The sequence below is a fragment of the Orbicella faveolata genome, unplaced genomic scaffold (genome assembly GCF_042242905.1).
Source record: "Orbicella faveolata isolate gen_17 unplaced genomic scaffold, um_ofav_v1 contig_13, whole genome shotgun sequence".
Taxonomy (NCBI): Eukaryota; Metazoa; Cnidaria; class Anthozoa; order Scleractinia; family Merulinidae; genus Orbicella; species Orbicella faveolata.
This window is the reverse complement of record NW_028301540.1, coordinates 16,200,535-16,227,775: the sequence shown is the minus strand read 5'-3', so window position 1 is coordinate 16,227,775 and position 27,241 is coordinate 16,200,535. Positions and strand designations below refer to the sequence as shown.

The 27,241-nt window shown below is 39.9% G+C and overlaps 3 protein-coding genes across 4 annotated transcripts; 1 reads left to right on the top strand and 2 right to left on the bottom strand.

Annotated features, from left to right (window-relative positions):
* Positions 1-567: 567 nt before the first annotated feature.
* LOC110055609 (histamine H2 receptor-like) lies at positions 568-3,486 on the bottom strand. The gene is made up of 2 exons (XM_020762000.2): positions 2,694-3,486; positions 568-2,419 (listed from the first exon to the last, which is right to left on the bottom strand). The coding sequence occupies exon 2, from the start codon at positions 2,393-2,395 to the stop codon at positions 1,100-1,102; it is 1,296 nt and encodes a 431-aa protein (XP_020617659.2). The 5' UTR covers positions 2,396-2,419; positions 2,694-3,486; the 3' UTR covers positions 568-1,099.
* A 1,344-nt stretch (positions 3,487-4,830) lies between these two features.
* On the bottom strand, positions 4,831-18,593 carry LOC110055255 (solute carrier family 23 member 2-like). Of its 2 annotated transcripts, XM_089284834.1 has the most exons (12): positions 18,288-18,593; positions 15,385-15,504; positions 13,787-13,944; positions 13,161-13,255; positions 12,230-12,297; positions 10,311-10,467; positions 9,533-9,557; positions 8,926-9,049; positions 8,670-8,826; positions 8,333-8,586; positions 7,530-7,803; positions 4,831-6,799 (listed from the first exon to the last, which is right to left on the bottom strand). In XM_089284834.1, exons 1-12 carry the CDS (start codon positions 18,306-18,308, stop codon positions 6,480-6,482), a joined length of 1,773 nt encoding a protein of 590 aa, XP_089140960.1. In that variant the 5' UTR covers positions 18,309-18,593; the 3' UTR covers positions 4,831-6,479. The 2 variants fall into 2 exon arrangements, with proteins under 2 accessions (XP_089140960.1, XP_089140961.1); XM_089284835.1 differs by lacking the exon at positions 18,288-18,593 and having other exon boundaries at positions 15,413-15,479.
* Positions 18,594-23,932: 5,339 nt separating this feature from the next.
* LOC149115305 (uncharacterized) lies at positions 23,933-25,339 on the top strand. Its single transcript, XM_089283895.1, has one exon. It carries the CDS (start codon positions 24,080-24,082, stop codon positions 25,337-25,339), a length of 1,260 nt encoding a protein of 419 aa, XP_089140021.1. The 5' UTR covers positions 23,933-24,079.
* The last annotated feature ends 1,902 nt before the right edge of the window (positions 25,340-27,241 follow it).

The following is a 27,241-nucleotide window of genomic DNA, read 5'->3' as shown; positions in this document are numbered from 1 at the left end:
AGTGATTAGTGATCCAATACCACTCAGATCATGGTGCTTAAAAGGAGCAGATGAATCCTTGACCAGAGTAGACTCATCGGTTCCTTTGATGCACCATGATCCGAATGATCTTGGACTACGATCGTGATCCAGATCACCCCCCAAAAACGCAACCATATAGATATCTCGTATCCAGTTGAGACTGCAAATACCGGAATCTTATGTATATTTCTGTTTACTTTTTTTTACACTTGTATCACACTTGTTTGTCTTGGGAGTGGATGAAATGAAGTCTAAGAAGGAATCAGTAATGCATTTGGGGCGAGTAGTTTGTTCTGAAAAGTAGTTGATCGCTTCCACCACTTGAATCACCCTATAGCGTTTAAAAAACTAATCGTAGTTAAGAAATTTGATCACATGGAACAATATGATCACAACCATTTAACGTGATGCCTGACGATGGCTTGTCAAGGGCTTATGACGCACGAACGCAGCCATGCACCAAACGCTATGATAATTATGTGCCACAAACCTATACAATACGTGTGTATTTGGAACACACAAGGGCAGCCAACTGAAACAACACGCTAACACGGCGAATATTTTATCATATTCGTGACGATTTGGACCAGTTTCATTACACCCGCAGTTCATATTTTGCATGAAAATCTACTGTTATTAACGACCAATCTGGAATTTTGCACTTATGTTAGGAACACCAGAGTTTAACTAGGATAGTTGACTGAACGATATGATGCATGCAAACCACCCAAGAACAAAACAAAACAAACAATGACCGTGGGAGCGAATTACAAGAAATCCGCTAATAACTCACAAACATGACAGTTATCGTCAAAATTGACAAGCGCCAATGGGAAGGTTCAAGAAGCTCTCTCAGGGATGACACATCTTGAATGATACCCTAAATGTTTCAAGTTAGTTTGTCAGTTACAGTACCTACATGTCTCAGTCTGCCTCATTCGTTAACATCTTTGTTTCTTCTCAATTACTTTTTTTCTCGTTTCGACTCTGGCGAATTATTTGAGGTTTCCATGACTTGAACGACATTTTATGCCTTGCAAAAGCTACATGGACTTCATGTTGATACCGGTCCATTTATTTAAACTGTGGCTTCACTCCACAACTTTCCGTCAACCATGTGAATAAAATTCGGGTAAACAACTCCTACCATGTTTTCTTGTCTCCATGATCTTCTTGGCTTCGTGTTATCATTCCATTTGTCGCGAGAAGGAATGACGATAGTTTCTTGACTTGTGTTTATGACAGCTATAGGGTTCAGGAATGATTGTACATGACCAGTACTCTGCTGCGAAGGTGTACTGGTCTGGTGTATTAGCGTACGATTCTTTGTTTCAGCGCAAAGTGTTTTGTCGGAAGAATATCTTCCCTCAGTTCTTCGTCCAGTAGCCCGTTTGCAGTAGCAAAAACGACAACAAAAAACATGTGCGAATGTTTCGTGAAATCGCTCACTTCTTAGACCAATCAAGTAAGGATTTACGGAGCAGTTTAGGAAGCCACACCAGTAAGCCGCTAATCCTAAGCCATGCGGTAATTCATCCCGCGAGGAAATTGACGCAGCAATCGCGATAAACACAAAAAACGGCATCCAACAGATAATAAATGCTATCAAGGCGAGGAAAAACGTTAAGACAATCCTTTGCTGCTTTTTTGCGAAGTCTTTAGGATTATTACCGAATGTTGAAGATGACATTCTTCTTGTATGATGGCGCACGACTAGATAAATTCTTATATATGTGTAACTCATTATGATGATGGGTAGGAGAAATGCGATAACCGCGAGGAATATCATATACAACACTTCGATTCTGTTCTCAGGGAATCCAAAACCGCACTGTAGTGTTGAAGCGTTGTAATCGTTGCGACCCCAGCCTAATATAGGCCCAAGAGAAACGGCAACTGAAAGTAACCATATACCCAAAATGGAAGAGAAGGCCTTTTTTCTTGTCATAATTTTCTTCATCGGTTTTACCACGGCGAAAAACCTGTCTACTGAGATAGCAGTGTGAGTAAATATTGTATTGCAGATCAAAACGGAACTACAGAAAGCGTTCAGTTGACAGACGTACCCGGCTGGAGGATATGTCCACTGCCTGGTGATGGCTGTCTTTAGCGGAGTCGTCATCGACAGTAAAGCCATAGCAATATCACCAATGGCAAGATTCACCAAGAACATGTTCATTTCTGTCCACATTCGTCTGTTGCGAAGAACTACGTAGCAAATAACGGCATTTCCCGCTAAACATGTAATCATTATTATCAGCAAGGTAGCGGCGGCAATAGCAGTTTCTGTGACAGTGTAATCCATCGGAAAATTGACTTCGCTTTCGGTTGGTGACATATTTTTGGACCAGTTTGGTGGAAACGTTTTTTCCATTTCATTATCCGAGTTTGAGGTTTTCTGCAAGGAATCGACAAGGAATGACAATATTATGACGAGATTCCTGAAAATTTCGGATCAAGTGCTCATTGTTTCAAACGAATGAAAACACAAAACCACAAAATTTACATGTTAGGTGCCTGGTGAGTATTGGACCAATATACGTCTGTTTCGATGTTTATGTGTGTTAATAATTTAATAGCGTGTTCTTCGCTGCTAACTATGTACAAAAGAAAAAGCCGTCTCCAGGAAGTGAAAACGATGAAGCACACGAAAATTAGGTGTATTTGCATACCTTAACTGACGAAGCTGCCACGTGCGCTGCTGACAATGGAACACATTTTTAATTATCTTGTTCACTGAAACCACAGGTCAATGCATGTTGGGCTTAAATCCCTTCCACATTAATATGTCAGTTTCTTTGTTACTCCTTCAAGCATGAAGCGATAATTAATTCACTTATCATTGCACGTGAAACGCGGCCGGACTGTTTGATCGTTGATAAACACGTAAGCCAGCACAAGGTTTTCACAGTTTGCCCACCCTACGGACCTTACGTAAGCCCGGGCATGATGAACCAAATCCTGCGGTGTGATTCGCTGAACGGAGAGGATCAGTCTTGCCCGCTCGGTATTGGCCTCTGCGTTCCTCAAGGAAATGGATACTGCTGGCAAGAATATTATTGAGTACTTAAAATCATTACTTCCCACTGAAATTTTGTACAAGTCCTTGCACTAAACGCGCAGTAAAAAGCCTTTGTTGGAGGGAAATTGCGCAAAAACAGCACTAAATTGCAAAACGTCAGTAAAACTTTGTGAGTCGTTTTTTATGAGATAAAAATAGAGTCAGGCCTTTGAAATTCCTAGTATTGAAGCCGTAGAACACTCATTAGGGTGCAAGAGTTAAGCAGTTTAGTCCCATCTAAAGTAGCTTTTTTGACCCTGAAAATGACTGAATGATTTTTTTCAAACATGGCAGCAATTTATCGCTCTCAATTAATATTCCTGATGTTCCTAATTTCCGGCGAATGTTTACCATGATATTTGACGTTTCACGTTATTGTCACGACAAGTCTAGCTCAAGGAGCAGTGCGACCCAAAAATATCAGAAACGTCCATTTCAAAATGATTGTTTTTTTTCCCGCGGACGGTTCCCGAGAGAGAAATAAAATCTTTAAATTTTTAAAGATGAGAGTTTAAAGTTTTAGAGATGCGGTTAAGAGGTAAGAATAGAAAAAAACGAAATTTTAATCGTTTCACCCAAACTCGTTCCCAGCCTCTCTCCCCTCTGTCTCGCTTGGTCGTTGGGAGAAAGACCCTATTGCAGCTGTTCATGTGCACACCTGTGACACAAACTTTTCCACCGGGGTAGAGCCAACGAATAATTTTTGCCGATCTCAACTGAAGCGAGAGAAAGGGGATTGCTTGTCATCGCTTTAAATCATACACGGGCAAATACACCTTTGAAATTCCCAGTCCTATTCTAAGCTTCACACAGGTATATTTATAGTATTGAAGTATCATTCTGATTTCATTTCCAGGTGGTCGAATTACTAATTACTGTTTCATGTTTTCTGAATTAACCTCACGGCACATTGTTCGCTATATAAAACGATGTTTTACTTACCATTTTGCAAAATATCATTCTTGACGATGCCAAGGAACCGTGTTTAAACATCGGTCTAAAATAAACTTACATAAACCTGATGCAAATGAAATATAAGCATGGGCTTTGGTCAACAAAACTGTAAATCAAATTACATTGCTGTAAATCAAATGCAAGTTAAAATACTCGGCTAATCGGCCGTGTGACACAAATACTTTTTAACATCCAAAACACCGCACAAAGAAGAACATAAATTACCTCCGAATTCAAAGATTCAGGAGACTGATCCACTGGTTTTACTTCGATTCATTACGTGACGTTTTACATGTGCTAACCGTCGAAAGGTTTGAGCTCCATTTAGCTGCCGAATTTCTTTGTAACATAAGTCTTCTATATTTGGGAGACGGCAGAAATAATAATGTGGCATTCTTCATCGGCAAAATTCGACTGGAACCTAAATAAAGCGGGTAGTTGTAAGCGACTGATCCAGGTCTTGAAACTTTCAAAGTTTGTCACAGCAACAATCAAAACACTCTGCCACCCCTCCCGCCCAACAGATTTCTTTACCACCCAGATTCTGTGTGGTCACGTGAGCAGCCGCAACCAGGGTATTTATTCCAACGACCAAGGGGTGCAGAGGAGAGGGAGCCTGGGAACGAGGTTGCGTTTCGCCGTGTTGCTTTGTAGACGAACCACGATTTGCATGAATCCAGTTGTACAAGGTATCTGCAAAGCTATTGGACCAATCAAACATCTTGTTTAGCATTGTTCTCATTGTTGCTATCGATGGTCAAAACTAGTTCAGCTGAGGAAGAATTGTCCGCGTCTTTACAAGAGGTTTCTTTCATTTCATTTTCATTCAGTATATTTTCACAACATCGAACAATGACAGTGACAATAGAATTGTTAGATGGAATACACAAAATAATACAAAAGGGATGTCAAGGAACCAGGAGCCATAAGGCTTATAACGTTTGGCTCTCTCGTTAACATTTCGAATTGGAAAACATTAATTACTCGAAGTAAGCTATAATTTTGTTGAAGGTAGACGTTCATTATTTTTTTTTACATATAATTCTTAACCTGAGCCGGCCACTTAAAACTCTGCCAGTAACTGTGACCAACTAAAAGCTATCATGGCATTTCACTCCATACCTACCCTTAGCTTAACCCACAAAGTAATCCCTAACAAGAGCTCTTTGTAAGGCTATGCCATACTTTAAACCACTCCCCTAAATATAGAAGTTTAACCCTCAGGTCACCCCTAGTATTACTTTACTTCTCGTTTTTTGTTTGCATTCCTTCACTAACCTTTACACTCCCACAGTATCTTCGACTAACAAGTTTTCTGGCCACTCAAAACCACCCAATCGTAATTCGCTCGGTCGCACACGTTTTCCCGCGCTTCCTGTCAGCTACACGAATGTTTTTACTCGTCTGGTTTTAATTGGTTATTGGATTGTCTGTGTCCATTGTGATTAGTGATTAATTTGGTTTTGGTTTTATGAAGTTCAATTGAAAACCACTCAATGGTGGAATTAAATTATTAAAGAAACTAAGAACCAAGAAATTGCAAGCTCAAAATTAGTGCAAACAGCAGGAACCAGAAACTTACATTGCAAAACAATCCACTGTTTATCATATTTTTCCAGGTAATATGTAGTGCAAAAATTCCATATTCAACAGATCTCTTAAGTAATGGTAACTTAGAAGTAATTTGATTTTGGGCGGAGATTATGGTGTTAGGAGAGAACAATGCTATTATACAAACCTCGAGTACAACCGACGGAAGTTCCCCTTTACTTAAAGCTTACATGCCTTTAAATACTCAGCTAACTGAGAAATAACCTCGAGAGCAGAAAATTATCGCTGTTGTGATTCTATCTACTGAAATAAACCTATGAATATCGTAAGGAACGTCAAGGCTGGTAAAAGAATAGAGCCCGGTATGGGGTAGCCATTTCCTTACTACGAGTAACGCTCTTCAGGTACTGATCAGCAGAAGAGGAATACAACGCAGCGTTAATGATCTGATTTCTATTTCTACAGAGCTGTTTTCGCTTTAGTGTCGAAAAGTAATTGATTTTGCATTGCTACGCTGCACGATCACCTAAAGATACTTCGCCTCTTTTTCATCTAGTAAGAAGTTAAACCAAAACCAATTGCAACAGTATTCGCTCACACACGTTTTCTCGCACTTTGTGTCCGCTACATATATCCAGTTTACTACAGGTTTTGATTGGTTCATTGGACTGTCTGTTTCCTAACTGATTGGTTGGAGTGATTACTTCGGTCTTGGTTCTACGACACTCGATTGAAAATCGCTCTATATGGTAGTGCTCCGTGCTCATAATCTGTTTAGCAATTATCGGTTATTAGCTAGTAACGCCATTCAGCTCTATGTCGGCTCTTGGCACCCCACCCAGCTATAGACAGAAAAAAAAAAACCCTTCATTTAAATTGTAAAACTGTCACTTTATAGTTTAGAATTAACGTTCTTCAGCTCCACATCAGCTGCTGGCGAGCTATCTTCGTCGTTGTACGGTAAGAAGGGCAAATACTTAGCCACCTTGTAGTTACTGATGCGATTGAGACCAAACGGCAGATCATAGACTTCAATAGAAGCTGTTTGAAACTGATCATCACTGTGGCCTGACAGATGTTGCCTCCACGCCTTGAGCCCGCGTTCCTCAATAGTACCTGGGATGGTGTTGTCCAAAATCAGCCCGACCAAACCCCCAACTGCCATGCTAGTACTCATCAGAACAGTGATGATCTGGTCGATCTCTGGCACACCTAAATGGTTAACATTGGTTAGCATTAAAAAAAAGATATCTGTAATAGTTTTAGCCAACAGCACTTCTCAAAAAGCAGTTGGTCTCCATACTTTCTTTGCAAGGAGTTTCACCGTCGAATATCTACAGGGTAACATCGACAGTGACATCAATGCACTTTCCATAAGACACACATCGCTGGAGACATCGTGTAAGAACGACTTTAAATTCAGCCAGAACCAAATATACATTACTCCAGCCAATCATAAAAGACACGGGCAATTCCGTGAGGCAATAAGAACTTAGAGCAAATACATGCAGACAGCGGAAAGCGCGGGAAATCGTGTGCAATCGAGTCACGATTGGTTTTGATTGTACTTCTGATTGGATGACAAAGTGGCGGGAGATTTTTAGGGTAATCGCTTAACGTAGAAATGGAAAACCGAAGCAAATGCGAATTCTCCTCGGCACTTAAGTGAAATCCTTACGAATGAACCACTCAGAAATATCAAATTTGTCACAACTGAAAACCATTCTTTTTCCACAGACCCAGAAACTTGCACATTTTACCAGGAAATGAAACTATCATAAATTTTAAGTTATGATTCAGTGCTAAGTAAGGGTCTTCCTTATCATTCGACGCCCGTCAGGCCCGGAGCACCCAGTTTTTCCAAAGTCTCCTACAGAGCGTTTGCAACACCTAGGGCTACCTATTTGAAATTCAACATTGTGAAAGCACTGGTGGTACGAACCTGTTTGTATGGCACCAGGATGCGTGACCATGTAATGCGGCAGAGTTAACCCAAAAACAATGGAAAATCCAACAATAAACAAGTTTCTAGAGGAATTCATGTCAGCGAACTGTAAATTAGAAATCCCAACAGCGGCAATCATTCCAAACATGACCATGAAAACTCCACCAACAATGGGATCTGGAATACTGACGAATAACGCGCCAATTTTGCCAAGAAGTCCAAAAGCCATCAGGACAAGAGCGCCAAACTGGATAACACGAAGGCTACCAACCTAACAAAGTATGAAAAATCTTCAATTAATTTTTTTTAGGAGATCGCTTAAATTTTTTAACTCTATCATAGAGAAGACATGATCAATTTATAATTATAACCACGAAAAAAATGCGAAATTAATTTGTTTTCTCCAAGGAGAACATTAGACTTGCCCAAGTTTCTTGCTTGTATTTTGTGAAGAGCTGCGGCTATCAGCATGTTACGTAGGACAGTTTTCAGTTTCACGCAGTACTTAATTGCTCATGAAAAATGTTGCCCGTATTACCGGACCTTAAGTGGAACATAATTATATTCCAGTTCGTGCAGAGTCTGTTACCATTTTACATAGGTAGATAACGGACATAAGCGTCAGAACCTGATAAGGAGGAAATGGAGAGAGAGAGGCCTATGACGAAATGGACGAGTACGGCTTTCAAAGAGCGCGAGGGCATTGGGCATTCATCATGGTGCGTAGCGGTAGTAATGATAGGAGAAGATGGCGGGATCTTATTTCCGAACCTTTCTCCCGCCGTGAATAAATTGTTTACCTTAGTGATCCCAATGGCTCCAATGTTTTGACTGTACGAGGTTGTGCCACTACCGCTACCAAAAGCTCCTGCCAAGAGACAGCCGATTCCTTCGATTCCAATTCCACGGTTGATGGCGTGTTTTGGTGGAGGAGGTGCTCCTGATAACCTCGCGCAGGCGTAGTAATCTCCCACGGACTCAATAATTGAGGACAGAACTCCAGCTAACATCCCGAACACCGCTGCGACACTCACAGTAGGCATTCCCCACTGACCTGGAAAGTTAACAGCATATAACGCGGGTTAAGAACAACATGATGCAACCAAACAGAAATTGATGCTGATTTCTGTGAGTAACCTGGGTACGGAAGTCTGAACCACTTGGCCTCTTTCAACACGTCTGCCCTGGCGTCAGTTCTCGCCGCATATTGAAGAACACTGGGATCTGAAGGAAAACCTTCCGCTGCTGTAATGATGGCGCAAATAATCCATGATACTACGATCGCTAGAATCACCTGTGTAACAGACGATGTAAAGCGTGTTAAGTTGAAACAGAGTGACTGAACAAAATGCAAAGCAATCAAGTTGCGAGACATCTGTCTACATAAACTAACCGGAAATAATCTGAACATTGGAAAGTGACCAGTATAAAAACCTCCCCGTTCTTTGCTATATCCGGGCACTGGGATCTTTATCTTTGTTAGGTATTGTGAAAACAAAGATATTAAGACGATGGTCCTGAAACACAAGTAAAATTAAAGTAATAAATAGTGTACAAGGTCCTATTTAAATTCCTTCAAGATATCGGCTGACATCTGTTCTTAACTAAGATACCCTGGTATTATATTTTGGTGTTACACAATGATTGAGGTGAGACAAATTACCCGGCGAGAGGAGAGAGCGGTAGTCGGCAGACCCCACGATTCTGAAAAGCGCCTACAGACTTTTCTTTTCTTTTTAAAATTCATTCAGAGGTTGACAGCCTGTCAACAGATTAACAGGAGCACCACCTACAAATAATTTCAAATTTTCTCCAAAATATGTCTAATATTTGAAGAGAAGATGTGAAAGGGAAATCACTAAACGACGTTTTGACATCGTCGGATGTGGAAACGTCGTTTACCAATTTCGCTAATTTTTGTGTTGGAAATATTACAGGGGAAAAACGTTTAATTTTACAATAAAACGGTTAATTAGAAACAAGAGCTAGCTGCTACTTACGTCATCGAAATTCCCCAGTGTTGACCTGTAAGAAGGACAGATAATTAAGAAATAGAAAACATGTTCCGTGTTTCTATCGAGTTTAGACATACGAGTGAAAGTTTGGGAGAACGAGAAATTCTGTTTCCACAGCTTTTTCGAGTTCTCCTAAACTTTCACGAGTGTTTCTATTAAACAATTAGATTATGAGTTAGAGATTTCTATCGCGTGATAGTTGACTCGGGCTGCGCCCTCGTCAACTATCACGCATAGAAATCGAGAGCGAATAATCTAATTGTTTTAGAATAAATCTACTTACTAATCGTTCAAAACTTTGTCTAAATCCTCTTCACAGAAACTTTGAAAACGCCAAGAGGTGGCCGTCACTTTGTTAACTAGTGCACACTGTTACGCTACTCACTATTTATCACAGAATAGATGGTGAGTAGCGTAGCCAATTGGAGAAAGGCATTCGTGATAGAACGCTAGTAGATTTATAATAAAACTCGATAGAAACACGTAGAACATGTTTTCTATTTCTTTAGAAAACACCGCGACGAAAAAAAGGAGATCAACTTGTTAACTTTGATCATCAAAATGTAAATTCTCTTTGCTCACGCCATCATTACGTCAACAGCTCGTGCTAGTTCTTTGTTTCTATCGAGTTATAGAAACACGACTTTTAACCAATCAGCGCGCGTATTTTCTTAGGACTGTTTCCTGAGTAAAAATAGTAAAAATTTAAACACTGAAGAGGCTAGAGCAGATAAACAATAATCACATCTTACAGTCAACTAACCAGCCTTATCCGCTGCCACTGGAAAGAGTGCCACGCCCACCAGCGTGATTGTAGGTGCTATGGCCAGCGGTCCAATAAAGCGAAGAAGAAACCCAATGAGGCCAGTGAAACCGATCACGATTTGAAACAGTGACGACAACAACATGGCGCCTTGGATCTAGTAAATAGCCCGAAACAAAGATTTATAAACAGATCCGATTAATTATATAAATAATGAAGGTATTAAATTGAATTGTGCCTCGACAAATTTTTTGATGATCTTCAAGTGAATCCAAACAGTTTTCAAATATAGTAGAATCAAGAATTTTCGAACCGCCCAGGGGACCAGAAATGGCTTCGGAAAATCAGGAGGTTCAAAACATAGAGGGTTCGAAAATACAGGGATGCATCTATCAAAACTGCTTTTTGGTGGTATATGATTATGACAAATCTAGAATATTGAATTGCTAAATTATAACATGAGAAAGAGAGAGTAAAAAACAAAGTGCTCGAAACTAACTGAAGACTAAAGAATATAAAGCTAACCGATGAAAATCAAAAGGCTGGCGATAACTTAACAAGGTTTGCTTGCTTATAAAGGGTTTTTCCCATTCAACGACGTCCCTGATTTTCAGTTGGAAGAGTGGGGAAGGAGTGTCGAGGATTAAAAAGTAATCTTCGCAACATGAGGCTTGAATTATTTCTGACTCTTTCAACATTTTGACCACTGTGATGACGCATATCGTTGTCGATAAAAGTACAGACAACGCTAAACCATATTCAATTTGTTACAGTGCTTTTACTGAAACCGGGGCCACCCAGACAATAAAAACCAATCAGATGGCAGAACTGAAACAATAGATTCCAACATTTTCAAATCCAGCCAATCAAATGTCCGGTACAAAACAATGAAATCTCAACTTGTTCGTTGTGATGCTCGCGACTGCGGTGTCTCAAGCTCAAGCCGTTAGTACTTTCGCGTTAGAAACTATTGTGTTAATTACTTTAGATTTTACATTTACAACCGTGATAGATTCATTAGATTGACCGTTTTCCACTGTGAACGTACGGCCACACAGACATCATCTTTACTGCTGTCGTTTAAAATCGTAGAATAATGTAATAGATTTTGACTCTTTTTAAAAAATAAATTCCGCTCCTGTTGTCCGCAGGTCTCGGAAAAACTGTCGAGTTCACTGTCTCAGGAGCTATACATTTCGGAGTTTGAGCTCCCTCTCTGGGTTATCAGTGTATTGAAATATCATCTTCATCGAAAATTCAAACGAATTTTCTTTCCGCGTTGTACTTTCAAAGCCTCAGAGTGTAAAATAACTCGGGCAAAAACAAAAGACGGCGCCATAGCTAGGAGCCCTCCTTACACAGAGACCATTAAAGGGTTTCTTTTAAACAGCTGCGACAATATTCAAACCCTACACCACGCACTGTACTGGCAATATATATTTACGAGTGACACTCTTACGCAGCTTTTCTTTTCATGTACAAAACAAACCAACGTTCACATAGAAAGTGCAACATAAAATTCAATTCTTCTTAAACCCGTAAGTAAGCGAAAGTACTAACGACTTGAGCTTGGCAATTCATTGATAAGCGACACCGTAGTCGCGTAAGCATCACGACGAAAAAGTTGAGATTTCATTGTTTTGTATCGGACATTTGATTGGCTGGATTTGGAAACAGGACATATAATTGGCTGGATTTGAAAATGTTGGAATCTATTGTTTTGCTGTCTGATTGGTTTTCATTGTCTGAGTGGCCCCGGTTTCAGTAAACGCACTGTAAACATAACTGAGTGATTGATAAATTAATTGACGTCGTGTAGATGGTGGAAATTAAAAAAAGAAGAAATAAAAAAGAATTATAATTACGATACAAGCTGTTTGTAGCAAAGTAAGAATAAACTTCAAGACCAAAAACCTTACCTCTCTCATGCGAGTTTTCCATATGTCGTCATTGTTGATAAGTGAACTTTCAGTTGAATTACTATTCTCTTTGAAAAGGAAGACACGAGTAAGAAATCAAACAGTACACAGTGAAAAGCGGGGTATTAAGTGTTTGCCGGACTTGGCCAAAGCTTCGCAGGTTTTGTCAAGTGTCTTGATAAACAGCTCTCGGTGTCATTGAGTTTGTTTAACTATGGCTATCTCCATTTTTTCCCGGATTAACGTCTCCGACCGAACCAAACTTTTTTTTAGAAAAAAAGAAATGTTATGAATAACGATGTTAATGAACTAAACTTTGCCTTGGCAAGTACAGATTTATTGACAGCGTCTCTCAGTTAATGCTGAATATTAGTTTCAACCTTTATTGTAGAGAAAACGTTGTGTTGAATCTGTAATCATGTAATGCTGTTTCTAGACGCCACAGCAATAGTCATGATACTCTATTAAACTATACTAGGCAACGATACTAGACCTCCTAGTCTGATATTCCTTTCGTCTTTTTTGAGCTTGTTTATTACTCCTTGATAAACCGATAGTTCAAATTCAGAAAACTTCTTTGACGCTGTGGAATTAATTAAAGGCGGTGGCCTTAAGACTGGCAAAGTTGTAGCGGACTGCGAAGTTATAGTACCTGGATCGTAACGGCTTCTTCCATAAGGCGGGTTAAAACGTTACTTTTTGGAGAGAGTGTTGTCATTGGAATGTTTTGTAGAGATACAATGTTTTAAGTTCGCTGACTAACTTCTTGAAAAGCGAAAATGTGTTCTTCACCCTACTCCGACAGGTGGAGTGGTCTACCGAAATATTCTTTGTTGCATATGGTTGAAAGATCTTGAAAGTAAAGTGCTATATTGTTCTCTGATAATTTTAATCACGCGCACTTAGTAATATCATGATCACTGAAACTAACCTTCTTGAGGTATCGGACATTTCCACTGTGGAAGAGCCATGATTGCAAATATAGGAGCAAGGTAACCATAATCTCCTCCTTGAACGATAGGAAGCCTGCAGTCATTTAAAGTTATAGAATCTGGTCATTTGGTAAGTGTGAACAGAGTTCAAAAGTCATCAGTGGATAAAGATCATTTGTCTGACTCTCTAGTCGACTAACCTTAAATTCATTAGTGCTAAGTTTACACATCATGAACTCATTGTCGTAGCAAAATATATTTTAATGAAGTGACCCGTTTTAGCTCATATTGGATCAGAAATCACGCAATTGCATTGAAGCATGAATGATCACGCACATGGGTGACTGCAGGTTAATTGTTTGACGTCGAAATTATAACTAGCACGATTGTACGAACAATCAGTTTGATCAACTTGATCTTGGACAAGGATTATATTTTTTAAAGGCTTATTTTCAATAGTAATGAAGCAAAAGCAGTGTAAGATGCTGATAATGGCGCCTTTTGTAAGAAAAAAATCCATCAAAAGACGCTACATAACCTGATCATTGTACTGTATCGGTGTATGCTGCCTGTGCTTATTTTTTAGTTTATGAGCTACTAAAAACTGCTGCACTTTTTTCAATACCTGACTCCAAACGTAGTCTGCATCAAGGTTACCAGACCAGAGACGAAGAATATAGTGCTCAGTACTTCACTGATAGCAAGCGTGTTGTTCGCAAAACACATTGGACCACTCAGAATGTAAGGAATCGCCAATGTTCCTCCTAACATGGTCAAGTAATGCTAAAAAAAGAAAGCAATGTTAGGATACACCAGGATGCTTCCCTTTTCACATTGTTACTCAATGTTTTCTTCTTTCAGTTTTTTGTTCAATAACTGAAACTGTGGGCGGCAAAAGAATTAACTGAGACGCATTTAGAAACTGCCACTGAAAAATATCGAAGCCCTTACTCTTTTTCGTATGCATCTATGGATAATTTTCTCTATCTTTTTCTCGGCTCGTGAGCGGGCGGAATTCAACAAATCCTGCAATCTGATTGGTTCCTGGAGCGGGCGGAATTTTTTCATCCGGACCGCCACAGCGGGCGGAATCCGTCAAGTTGATCTATTTTCGTGAATGAATTAGCGGCAATCGTCATCTTTCGCCGTTTTTACACTTCCATAGGCGATTAATCAACGCGAGTTTATCTCTATTCACCTTTAAATGGCAAGGAAAGTCACTGTAAGTAAATTCAATTGAGTTTTTTGAAGTTGTGAGAGTTTGTTTGGCTGTTTGCTCGGCGCTTTAATGGCGCGTAATCCTCTGTCTCTCTCTATACAATTTTAAGTAAAAAATAAGTCAATTTTAGTCGAGTTTACCTCTCCGATCGTTGCCGTATTTGAGAGTATTTCTGTGGAATACACTTCACGAATTTCCTCGCTATCTGCCACTCAATTTACGGTAGAAAAGTCTGATTTCGAGTGATTCGCAACGATTGACAGAAACTGTTTTTGTAGTAGAACTTTAAACTTTGCACGAAATTTCACACCGGAAAAATACTTTAAGAGAACTTAAATGGTGAACTAAATGCAGCTAACATAAAGTAGTTCGGTATAAATCTGTTCTTTAATACATCTTTCTTTGTCTAGTATCTGAGTTACTCGCTCGTTCGCTCGTTAGAGTTTTTACCAATTGTTTCTAGAGTCTGTAGACGGCGCGTAAGCCAATTCAATGACAAAGCTGCGTAAACAAACCCACTTGTAAGCCAATTTACCGCAAGAAAAAAAGATAAACATGTTATTGTCCGGCTTAGGGTCGGTCCGTATAGGGAAAAACTGTGACCTCGGGCTTGAAAATGCTGCCCTCGGCCTGCGGCCTCGGGCAGCATTTTCAAGACCTCGGTCACAGTTTTTCCCTATACGGACCTCCCAGCCGGCCAATAACATATATGCATTGTGCAGATAATTTGGCCTATGCACTAATCGAAATAGAGATATCAACATTTGTTAGCTTGGGTGCGAAGAGGGAAACGTTTCTAAGACGTTCAAAGGTAGAATCCTACAGTGAAGTGTCTCAGCCCTTTTGTCGCTCACTGATGATTTTAGTAATTTTAGGCACAATAATTCCCTCCTTGGAATAGATGTGGAAAGTCTTCAAACTCAACTGTAATCTCTTGAAGACGAGTTCAGAACGGTAACCCTACCTTTTTAAAGAAAAACTCGAACAACATTCACTGCCCTCACCTGGAAACCTAGTAATAAGCAGACATACCATGGCGGGTTCTCATCGATGAGGTAAGACATGCCAAATGGTCTTGTCTTCTTCTGGGGTCGAGGTTGAGCATCAGGCTCAACACCCTTCAGCTAAGGAAAAAGAATTTAAGTGCTTAGGAGAAGGAGGTTTTGTTGAAATTTGGTGGTTTGATGGTTTACAATGCTTTATTTAAACGGTACGGGACATTGGCTCTCAAGGCAATCAACCGGGGCTTTTTTAATGACTTCCCTGTCTCCTCTCACTTCTTTCACACCTTATGTCATCAACTTGTTAGTCTCATGACATCCTCTGTCTCAATAGAGTGAAAGGAAGAAATAAGAACGATACCTTTCCCGTAATGTGCAGCAATAGTTCCTGGAACGGGGTAAATAGCAAATCAAAAACTGCCGGTTATTCATGGAACGGAAGTTTTAAATTCGCTGAGTAATGCAGATGCTGACTCGTAAACAGACAGCGTTTTGAATCCTATGTGTCATGGGTATGTTATAGACGAGTTAAAACTTGTCAAAAACCAGTATTTTGAATTTATTTGTCCCTGGTTGTGAGCGGTGGCTTATCGGGCGGTTGCAAGCAGGTTCCCTCTCGTCTCTCACCATCAGAAAGAGAAGGGAATCTCTGTCTCGCTGAGTAAGAGTAGATTAACTTGAAGACAAATATAATGACTATACCTTAGGGCATACAGCGTGGGACGAGATTTTTTCGGATTCTAATTTTTGCGATTTTTGTGGTGTTTTCCACGATCCGCAAAAAAAAAAAGTACCCGCAAAAATTTTCTCTGTAAAAATTTACTCCACTGGCGAAATTGTACATACAAGCATCACATGTACAATCTTGTTGATTCCATTTATTTAAAACGTTTAAATTCAAAGCGTCTCTCTCGTTCAGAAATAAAACGGTGGAATTTCCTGTGGTCAAGAGATTATGATACGCTACAGGTGTAGCTACTAAAAAGCTTACAGAAGAGGATCTTCTTAAGGGAACTATCAGCCACCCCAGTGCGAGATGTAATTGTGATAGATTACACTTATTGCCATGTTTTACACCTTGACCTGTTGGCTTTGTCGTTTGCCTTATAACGTAATCAATGAAAATGTGGTAATTTAAATTAAACGGGACTTTCTGAAAATCGCAAAAAAGTACATCCAGCAAGATAACCAGCCTTTCGAAAAATTAGGTCTCGCAAAGTACAAAAAATCGCCGATTCGCAAAATTAAACAAAAATTTCTTGCCCCAGGATACTCTACTCATAAGGGCACAGAGAAGATTAACGTGAAGGGGAATTAACTTAAGACCTGATTAATGAAATGGCAAATCAAGTGTTATGTCCTATTCACGAGCTCGTCACAGGGCAGATTGATGAGACAGCGCGTCAGCCGTTACCGTTTGACGCGTTAAGTTTGCCTACTGTCTACCGATCTTTACCGGCTTTACCGGCTTTCCCGGCATTTTCGGCTCTATTTTGTTTACCGGCTTTTTCGCACGTGAAATTGCAGGTAGAGCACTGCACCGTTCTCGCAAAGGTCACGGGTTCGAATTCCGCTCAAACTGTAATTTCCCTCAGGCCTTATTTTCGCAACTACCTAACTTCAATCAGCTCACGTGTCTTTGAACCTCTATTCCGTAGCTCAAATACTGTTTCACAAATTTACTTGATAGAATGTCCTTCTATTTAACAACTCCCTTGTCATTACCCAAGCTAAAGGTTAGCATGTGATGGACACAATGTAACGTCTTCAGTATACATGTTGTGAATTCCTGAGCTGCACTAAGCTTGTCAAGTGATATAGTCGTGAAACTGGTAGCAAACGTCACGAGGCTAGTTTTGTGCAAGATAATTAAGGCGTATAGTTAAACAGACTCTTAAAAATCAGCCCGCTACTGCCTTCACACGCGAGAGGAACCTCATAGAATTGAACTGTCTGTGAAGCTGATTGAGGAATTTTGCATCAATGGTTTCAATGTTATCAAAAACGCAATTAACGAGTCGTCAACGAGTCATCAGCTGATTAGTCTGACTGCTTTGAGGTCACTGATCATTGATTACTGAATCAATGTAATCTCGTGACTTCCCAAACCATACTGAATCGAATAGAGAAATAGAAACAACTTGCATAAGATACATGTCACAAAGCAAGCGTTATTGTTATCGTCCATTTGCTCCTTAATTTTGCCGTCCCTCAAATCGATATGATGTTTTTGTTTAAAAACGAACAATGTAATGTTTTGTTTTCCTCATGGATAGTCTGTATGAAAAAGAAAAAAATAGCTCTCGGAGGTTATCTACGGTTTCTGTGGCATGAAACGGCAAGGAGTGTTGTTACGTCCCTTAGATAGGATGCTAGCCCGTCTCAGGTTACTCCCCTGCATTCTGTCAGGCAACCTTAAAAGAACGGCCTATCCACTTGTACTACTGGATAGAAACAGCAACCGAGAGAGTATAGTGTCTTGCCCACGAGAATCTCGCCACGATCGATTCCAGACTGCTCGATCCGGGCGAGGTCCAGCGCACTACCCATTACGCCACAGGTGTCTTGAGACATAACAATGTTTTGTTCGGCTCCTCGTTTTGGGTTGGCCTATACACATCATAAGGAATCAGGGACGATAGACCAAATAATTTTTGGTGGACGATTAATCATTGATCATCGGCAACGATCAATGACTTAACTGTTGATTACTTATTGATGTCATTTAGCATTAATTCAGGTTAAAAGTAGCTTGATTGTTTTGACCTACAGCTGATTTTTATATGACAAGGGAATTACTGATTGCAGTGTCACAGTTCCACATAAGGACTCAGTCGTTTTTTGATTCCTTTTTATATAATACCCGTGTGTCGCGGCGTATATAAAATCAGAGTCGTGTAATTTACCTCAATCTCTTGTCGTGCCATTGGCCCCTTTCACGTTAACAACAAATCCTCTTCGCAATCTAGTGAGAAACACTCAATTATATTTCTTGTGAGGTTGTACAGCATCGGTTTTAATCGACTTGCTAAGAGTTATGGACTGAATTCTTGACTAGACTCTGGACTGGACTCTGGACGTTGGAATGGACTCTACAGCCTCGTTTCCAGAGTCTCCCCTGGCACTGAAAAGAAGAGCCTAGGAACGAGACTGTGGACTCTGGACTAAACCATCGCGTATTTTAATTACTTATGCTTTGCTTATAATTAAAGTTAACGATAAACTTGATTGACCGGTTTTTTTTTGTCCCGCAATTCACCAGACAACTTTGTACGCTCCTTCCTCAAAATTGGATCACCAATGACAATTGCAAGTGAATTTCACACTTGACTTCTTCGGGCACAAAAGACGACTGCTGCGGAACTGCCGGCGAATAGAGCAATTTCGATATATTAAAATTCAGCCTAACACAACAGACCTCAGCACGAGGCTCTGGGGAATAAACCCCACAAACTCTGTAGTTATTCCCCAGAGCCTCGTACTGGGGTCTATTGTTTTAGGCTGAATTTTAATATATCGAAATTGGTCTATTTAGTCACGAGGTCGAGAACGCCAGCCGTTTCTAAAGCTGTTTCCCCTTTAGGGCTGTCCACAAGTTGCTCCAATTTTCTCAAAAAGTTGCTCCAATTTTCTCAAAAAGTTGCTCAAAAGTTGCTCCAAAACTCTAATAAGTTGCTCAAAAGTTGCCTCAAAATCCAAAAGTTGCTCAAAACTTGCTTTCAGTTTTTTAGTGTAAGAGATTGATTAACAACTTAAATAAAGATTTAATGAATAGATTTAACTTTGCATAGATATTATATACATAATTATATCATACTGACTCATCAATATTGTAAGACTGAGTCTCTCTCAACCCAAATCATAAAAATCTGATTCTCTGTATTGGCTTTCTATTACGATAACCACGTGATTGCATTCGAACAAAAAAACATCGCGCAGAATTCTATTGTCTTTCGCGACATATACTTGCAGTGCTCATTTTTTCAATGCGCGGAATAATAATTACAAATATTAGCTGTCGGAATTCCGACTGCTCTCGTCAATGAATCGGCGGCTGTCAATCAAACGGTCTGATGTGTGAAGTAAATCCCAAGGTGTAATAAGCTAACAAAAGCGCTCTAATTTAAAGGCGGCCTGCGCTCTTCACAAAGACTTTTGTCAACAAAGTCGTGTGCAGCGACATTCTCACTTTTTTTGTTGACATGTCACACTCGAAATGGTTTGAGCGCGGGAGCCAAAAGTTCTCCCACAAAAAATTCTTCTTCCAAAGCGTTGCCAAATTGAAAGAACGGTGCGCATAAAACTTTCTTCTACTTTATCGTTGTCCTCTTTTACTCGACCGGTCAAAGCAGTTCACCAGACGTAGTCTTTTACTCGATCGGTTTACGTAGTCTGTCGTTGATCGAGGACTTAAAAGACAACACAGGTCTTTATCTATTCGAAAGATGAAGGGGAAAATAAATGACATTTCTGTTTGAAATCCAGAGCCGAACAAAAAAGCAAAGGCACGCAGCGCGTCTTACGCCTGAGTGAGCATTGTTGTCCACTGTATGTGTGAGATAATTATTCAAAATTGGAACCGTTTTAATTGATCAAAACATTTAAAAGGCCCAGATTCGTGTATTCAGTTATTATTCAGTTATTACTCTTTGGAGTAACATGTCAAAGCGTACGAGACAGCGCGGCTTTTACGCATCACTATTTGATGACGTTTATGATCATGGCCTCAGTTATAAGTACCGACCCAAGCAAAAGCCCGTTGTTATGGGTATTTATGAAGTTGAGCCCATAGTCTCTCAACGAAATCAAGGGGGCAAGGCAGAGTATTTTATTCAGTGGAAGAATTATCCTTTAACTGAAAACACATGGGAGCCGTCCGAACACTTCTTATGTTGATGAAATTACATGTAAAGTGAACATTTGTTTTTGTCTCTTGACAACGCGCCACTGCCAGAGAGCCTCGCCGTTTATTTGAAGATAAAACATTGGGTCGTAGCCTTTCAGTGGAGTGGACATGTGCAAGAAAGCGGGATTGACCGGGGATTCAATGAGCTCTAAAGAGAGCTCCCGATCAACGCGCTGCATTTCTTGCACAGATGACATGCTGAAAATTCGTTTATTGCAACTCGCGCAAAGCGTTACTTTAAACACGATGGTTAAGTGATACATTTTATCACCTCTCAATTTCAATGCCTTATAGCGTCGGTGTGTGTCCTATTGTTTGTGGAGGCGGAGCTTGGCATATATTAATATTCTGCCGGGAAATTCAAAAGAATTTCGCTCTATTGTTCTTCTAGTCTCCGAGGCGAACGAAGGCTGAAGGATCGTTACGAGTGTTCGAAAGTTGGCAGAACGACCACTTCGAAACATTATTTTCCGTTAAAACTTGGCATAAAGCTTCCTTTAACAACATACATTCAAAGCCATATGATAACCGTTAAGAAGGGCACTTTGAAGGAGTAAAATTTTTCCTCCAAATATTTCGTCATATAATATTTTCCCTCAAATGGACCAAATTCAGGAAAAGAAAACGACTAAATCCACTTTTCGTAACATTTCAAAAAATGTCTCCTTTATTCCATCAATGTCTCATCTACAAAAGCCATATGATAACCACTACGAAACACAAGTATGAAGCACGTAAACGCTAAACAAGTATGCGTAGTCGGCCATTTTCTGGTCATTTTCTTTGTTGTTTAGCCATCGGCAGCCTAATTAATAATTAAATTTCGCGCGCACTCTACATTTAAGTCCCGGATATGTCGCGGCATTCTGCGCGATGAACTTTGCTAATGTGCTTATTAAATATATAAAGTTTCTCTGACATACACGAGTGTATGACTGTATGTGGTATAAAACCATTGTCTTTCAATATTTACTTCTTTGCGGATGTAGTACAGAGCACTGTCCCTGTTGGTCAATGTTTTGCACCACCAGCTAGTCCTCTACAGACATATAATTCAAGATTTCATGTGCGCTTATTGTCATTGTAACGTAACATGACCGATGTTTCCACTGTTTCCTCTAATGCTGCCTCTTGCTGCTTGCTAAATGCATTTTGCAGCAGGCTAAACACTCGTTCAGCTGATGCTGAACTAGGCTGCACTAACAAGATCTTTTTGACTGCAGCAGACCAATTTGGGAGAGCATCGGCATGTGTAGCCCACCACTGTACTTTGCCTTCCTCTGTTTCAGTGGCTGCACCATCAGCAATGGCCAGATAGTTTGGCAGCTCTTCCACAAGCTGTACAACTTCTGCATCAGTAATTGGATGCTTAGTTGTCTATCACTCAAATTTTAGAGCATATTTACTCGATCTTGGATGCTGACGTGGATGCTGAGGATTGAGACCCCCACCAACTTCGTAGGCTTACCTAAACTTTAACTGGGAACAATTTGGTGTGACATGCCATTGGTCGGTCAAGGATCTTGATGTTTCCATGGAAACTACATTTTGACAGCCATGTCTTTCAAATTTCATACTCTGTTCAGCCAAAAAACGTCTTTGCAGTAACTTCTACCCTTTTGTCTATTTTTATCCAGCGTTTTGTACAAATCCAAGTAAGAGAGTGAATCCTCCATATGGGCCTTATACCAAAGGTAATCCCTCTTAAGTTATTTTTAGACATGATACCTAGTGCTTCAGAGGATGTTACTCGCGCGATGCGTGGACAGCCCAAGTGACTTTTTCGCCACTAGCTAAGACGAAATGGCGGGAAATGTGGCGAAACGCCATTTCATATGTTTTGATTATCAAAAAAATGTTTCATCGGACAAATGTTTTCTACCCTCTTAGCCTCCTTTCTTTTTTCGGCTGGGCTTTCGTTCACTTTGTGCTCGTTTGGCTGTTCATTCTTCTGGTGTTCATTCGGTATTGGTGAGTTTAATGAGCAAACCACAACGGCAACGAATACAATGGCTGTGTACGCTTACGTTATAATTCTTTGTTTATCCCTTTACCGTTTTTTATAAAACAACAACATGAAATGGCCACATTCTGCGTATTCGAGAGAACGTGAACTACGGCGGCCAATTTTTAGAATCTCTTCTTCGAATTTTGACGCTGCCTTACATATTATGTTTGGGATATCTTTGAAAGCGATAGACAAAGTGGACAAATCTAAATTCTAGCGACATTTTTAGATTGAATATAAAGTTTCCACGGCGTTGCTGTCGTTGTTGCTTAAACTATTTGCTTTTTGGACGGCAAGCTTCTGTCTTCACTTTGGACCGTCTGTTTGTTCGGTTGCGTTGTGTTCGGGCGTTCGTTTGTCGTTTGCTTTGCACTCATTTGGCTGCTCATTTCTCCGACGTTTGTTCAGTTTTTATTGTTTATTCAGGGGATATCAGTCTCTTATTTATCTCCTATTAAAGTTTCGAAATGTATTAAAACATAGCGAACGCCTGAGCTCCTTAAAATATCAAAGAAGACATCCCCACAGCGTTGGAGGCTTTCCTTCGCTCTGAAACGAAACGAAACATAAACAAATCCTCCAGGAAAAGATCCACAAGCGAATAATCTCCGCGGACAAACTGGGTACTATGTCTAAAAATAACTTAAGAGGGACTACCTTGGGTATAAGGCCTATATATGGGGTATTCACTCTCTCACCTTGATAATCTCTTGGGAAATTATAAAATTCATGGCGAAAGTTGCTGTATGTAGTGGTTATTTCTCCTTTATATGACGTCATCGTTCCATGTTATGGACGTCAAAGGAAATATACTTTGAACGTGCTATAAATCTCTAAGATTAGTTGTTATAACTTAAATGTCCTAGGAGTGTAACAAGGAGAACAACCCCCCAACCCCTTCTCCCGGTCTCAGCAGACTCTGAATGGGTTGGTCGACTGCGGCCAGGTGGAAAATATTGAATCGACTCCGGACTGACAGTGGGTTATTGACAGAAGCATAATCAAGGGCTCTTTATTATTGACTCGGCTCGAGCACCGGTTAAAACCGTGTAGAAATGAAATGAAACCTAAAGAGCTCGCAAGCGAGTCTCGTGACAAGACGCCTATTGACAGAACTAGTCAAACTAGTGAAGGTCACTTTGCAATTAGGCTCGATTACCAGCCGCTGTTCAGGAAAGGAGCCCGCGCTCCTCTCTCGAGGGGGAACCAAGACCGGACTAGAGAGGGCGCGGAAATCAAGCATACTTTGTAATTCACTCACACCGTAATAACTTCAGAGTTTTTCTCTTTGATTCTGTTCTGTTAACTAAAACGACTTTTTTCATAATTGGAATAAACTGGTAAACACAATTAACTTAGCTTTTTTTATTATTTTGATAGGGGATATTATAAAGGGAAAGGTGTCTCGAAAGATTCAGGAAAGGGGAATAAGGCTGTCCATAAGTTGCTCGGCAACTTTTGAGCAACTTTTCAGATTTGGAGCAACTTTTAGCCTTCGAACAACTTTTCGGATTTCGTGCAACTTTTTTCTTTTTTGAATAACTTTCTTGCTTTTTTAAGGCAATTTGTAGCGAAAAACCGCCCATTCAAGTTCTAATTTAAAGCATCAGTTGCTTTTAAGCATGATTTTGCGTAAAATACCTTTTGTAAACAAAAAACACTATTCCCCTGGTGGTCTGCCTGTGGTAGCAGCCGAAGGTGGTCAGCGGATATGCTGAAAAATTCAAAATGATCTTCTTGCAAAAACAAGCGGAGGAGCAAAAGGATCCACATTACCTGAAGACATGAGGCTCTATCGATATAAGCTTGTGGAAGCTCTACTGAAGGCAGGTATTCCCCTTTTAAAAGTCGACAGTTTGCGACCATTTCTTGAAAAATATGGTCATCGCTTGACATCTCGGAACCATCTAGCAGAATTCATTCCCATGATTCGTCAGAAGGAGATAGACTTTGTGAAATCCGAAATAGCTGCCAACAGTGCTTTTTCTGTGATCTTTGATGGGAGCACCAGACTTGGAGAAGCGTTGGCAATTATCATTCGCTTCATTGACAAAGATTGGAATATACAGCAGAGGCTTCTCAAATTAGAAATTTTAGCCAAGAGCGTGAATGCGGAAGAGCTTGCTCAAAGGCTGATTCAGTGCCTGGCTGTGGAGTATGGAATGCAACCAAACCATCTTCTAGCAGCAATGAGAGATGGTGCATCAGTAAATGAAGATGGATTGCGTCAAGTCATGTTTTTCTTCCCAAATATTCTTAATGTCATCTGTTTCTCACACACAATCGATAATGTTGGGAAACACTTTGAATTTAGTGTCCTAGACACATTTTCTAGGTGTTGGAACACCATGTTTTCTCTCAGTCCAGCTGCTCGGCTGTTGTGGAAGACAAGAACTGGCACAGCAATGCGACTTCATTCCAAAACCAGATGGTGGAGCAAATGGGAAGTCCTCAATCAGGTCATGGAGTTTTTTGGGGATGTTGAGCCCTTTCTAAGAGAAAATGATAACCTGTCTCCTGTTTGCCGTGCAAGCCTGTTGGAGATTTTTGATGATCCAGCTACTGCTAGAGACTTAGACATTGAGCTTGCTGCTATGATTGATGCGGGCAAGCACTTTGTTCAAGCAACTTATTATCTTGAGGGGGATGGTCCCTTAGTATTTACTTGCTATGAGCGTTTGTCCGCATTAGCACATGCAATAGCCATTGAATCTTATCCGAACACTGAGGCCAACGCTCGCCAACATGCAGGTAGAAATATGGCATTGTACAACCAGTTAGTTGCTCAAGCAAAGGCATGTATCAATCCAGGCTTCCGCTTTTACCAACAGAAATTAAGTGTGCAATTCCATAATATTGTCCGTGCATTTAAGGCTGCACGCTTAAGCTGCCCAATACAGGTGCAAGCACTACATCCAACTGCTGCATCAGTCCAGGAACTAAAGCAATTTAGTTTCATTATAAGTGACTGGGTAGGTCTACTTTTTGCGAGAGAAATTTGCTTTCCAATCATGTCAAACACAAGCCATGTCAAACAGGCATAGTGGCTGGTGATGTATGTATAATCTTATTTTTGTTCTAGAAACGAGATATTTAAACAGCTGCTACTGTTGGACATCTATTCCTATGGAATTTACATACTAGAGCTGAGTATTACGTCTACTGAACATAAAGGGCCAACCCACACACAACCGCTCTCATGTGGCTTTGATAGCTCATATGCATTTGAGAGAGCATTGCACCGGTATCGCAAAGGTAGTGGGTTCGAATCCCGTTCAAAGCCTGAAATTTTTTTCAGGTCTTTTTTCCGATAGTGTTATGGCTGCATTTGTATCTATCATCATGTCTACACTTAAACAACTGGAATCAAAACTTGAAATAAATATGAATTGTACCTGTCAGCAATCGCTTTGAATATTTCTGCATTGCTAGTAAAATGAACACAAAAAATTGCCAAGATATTAATAAAGTAATGTAATTTCCTTTTCCAAGAAAGAAAACTATAGTTATTTTTATTGAGTACATTACAATCTGCAATACCCTTTTAATTTTGTAATGCATCAAGCTGAGGGGACTCCCTATAGTTGGCTCAAGGTGCACTTTTTATCAGGCGGGCAGGTATGACAAAAGGCAGGGATTTTAAACATGCTTTGCTAATTTATCCACGAAAAGAGAAGTAATGGGTCTACTGTAGATATGTGAAAGGGAGTTTCAAGCTTAAAGCTACATGTATATGAAAGGGTAACCTTTTCTGGAAAAACGCTATACAAAATGGAAAGTATAATGGCCTTGGGGCAGCCTCCTTGTGTAGAACTTTGTTAGGTCCCTTCTCCCTTCCCCTGGGCATAGTTACATGGAAAAAAACTGATCTAACTGTAAATAAAAACATCCCCTTCACTTTGGGTCCAACTTCGAACACAAAATTGAACTTTTTTGATACAAGATGCAGCAGGGGATTTCATAGCAGAGTATCATTTCCAGCCAAGCTTTTTCAAGTAGCCCTTTCTGGGAGGGATGCTGAAAACTGTTTGAAATGATTCTTATAATATTTGCAGAAATACTTTTCTCTCTATTCCCATTTACCAGCTAGCTAAAATCAAATTGTTCATGTCTGCAATATCTTTTATTTTCTTATTCAACTTTGCCTAACTAATTAAAATACTTACATACATAAAATTTTTGTTGTTAGGTTAGCCAATTAGAGTGGATCCCTCGGAATATCCGTATCCCACTAAAGTAAAATTGTGCATTGTCTTAAAATTGTGAATGTCAAAACCATGTGACATACTTTTTGCATAACTGCAATACAGCCTTTTCATAATGCAACACTCGAATTTTAACTAAAGAAGCACCACAACCAAATTACCTCGACCCAAAATGCACTGCTGACTCACTAATATTATGCATATTATGACCAACAACTCTGACTGGGTGTTTATTTGGGATTGGTGATTATGGTGAACTCTCATTTAATGGCTTCCTTGAGCAACAGACTGTAGACGTCAATTGACACTACATGTACAAGTTAATGTAATAATAATTATTTTCCTATGCCAATCAAAAAATAATTAATATTTTCCATTTTAATATTTATAAACAGTCTGTATAAGCAGTCTGTAATTTAATTTTTGTTAACTTGCCTAGTTACACTGCACATGTAGTACTTGAGCTTTCCAAAAGGATTTCAAGAATTATCAACTATAAAGTTTTTACGGATCAAGTAAATGTATGCAAGCAATGTATCCACGACTTCTTCATAGTTTCCTTTGATTGTTCAATATGGATGGCCGTTTTACCACTCACGACCCTCTGAAAAGAAGTAGTTTCTTGCATTCAAATAGTGGAGCCGTTCAACAAAATAGATTTTGATCTCTATCATCGTCTCTGGATTTACATATTTATTATTTAGCTATTTTAGTGTCCATGAGAAAACCAGGCAGAGCCGG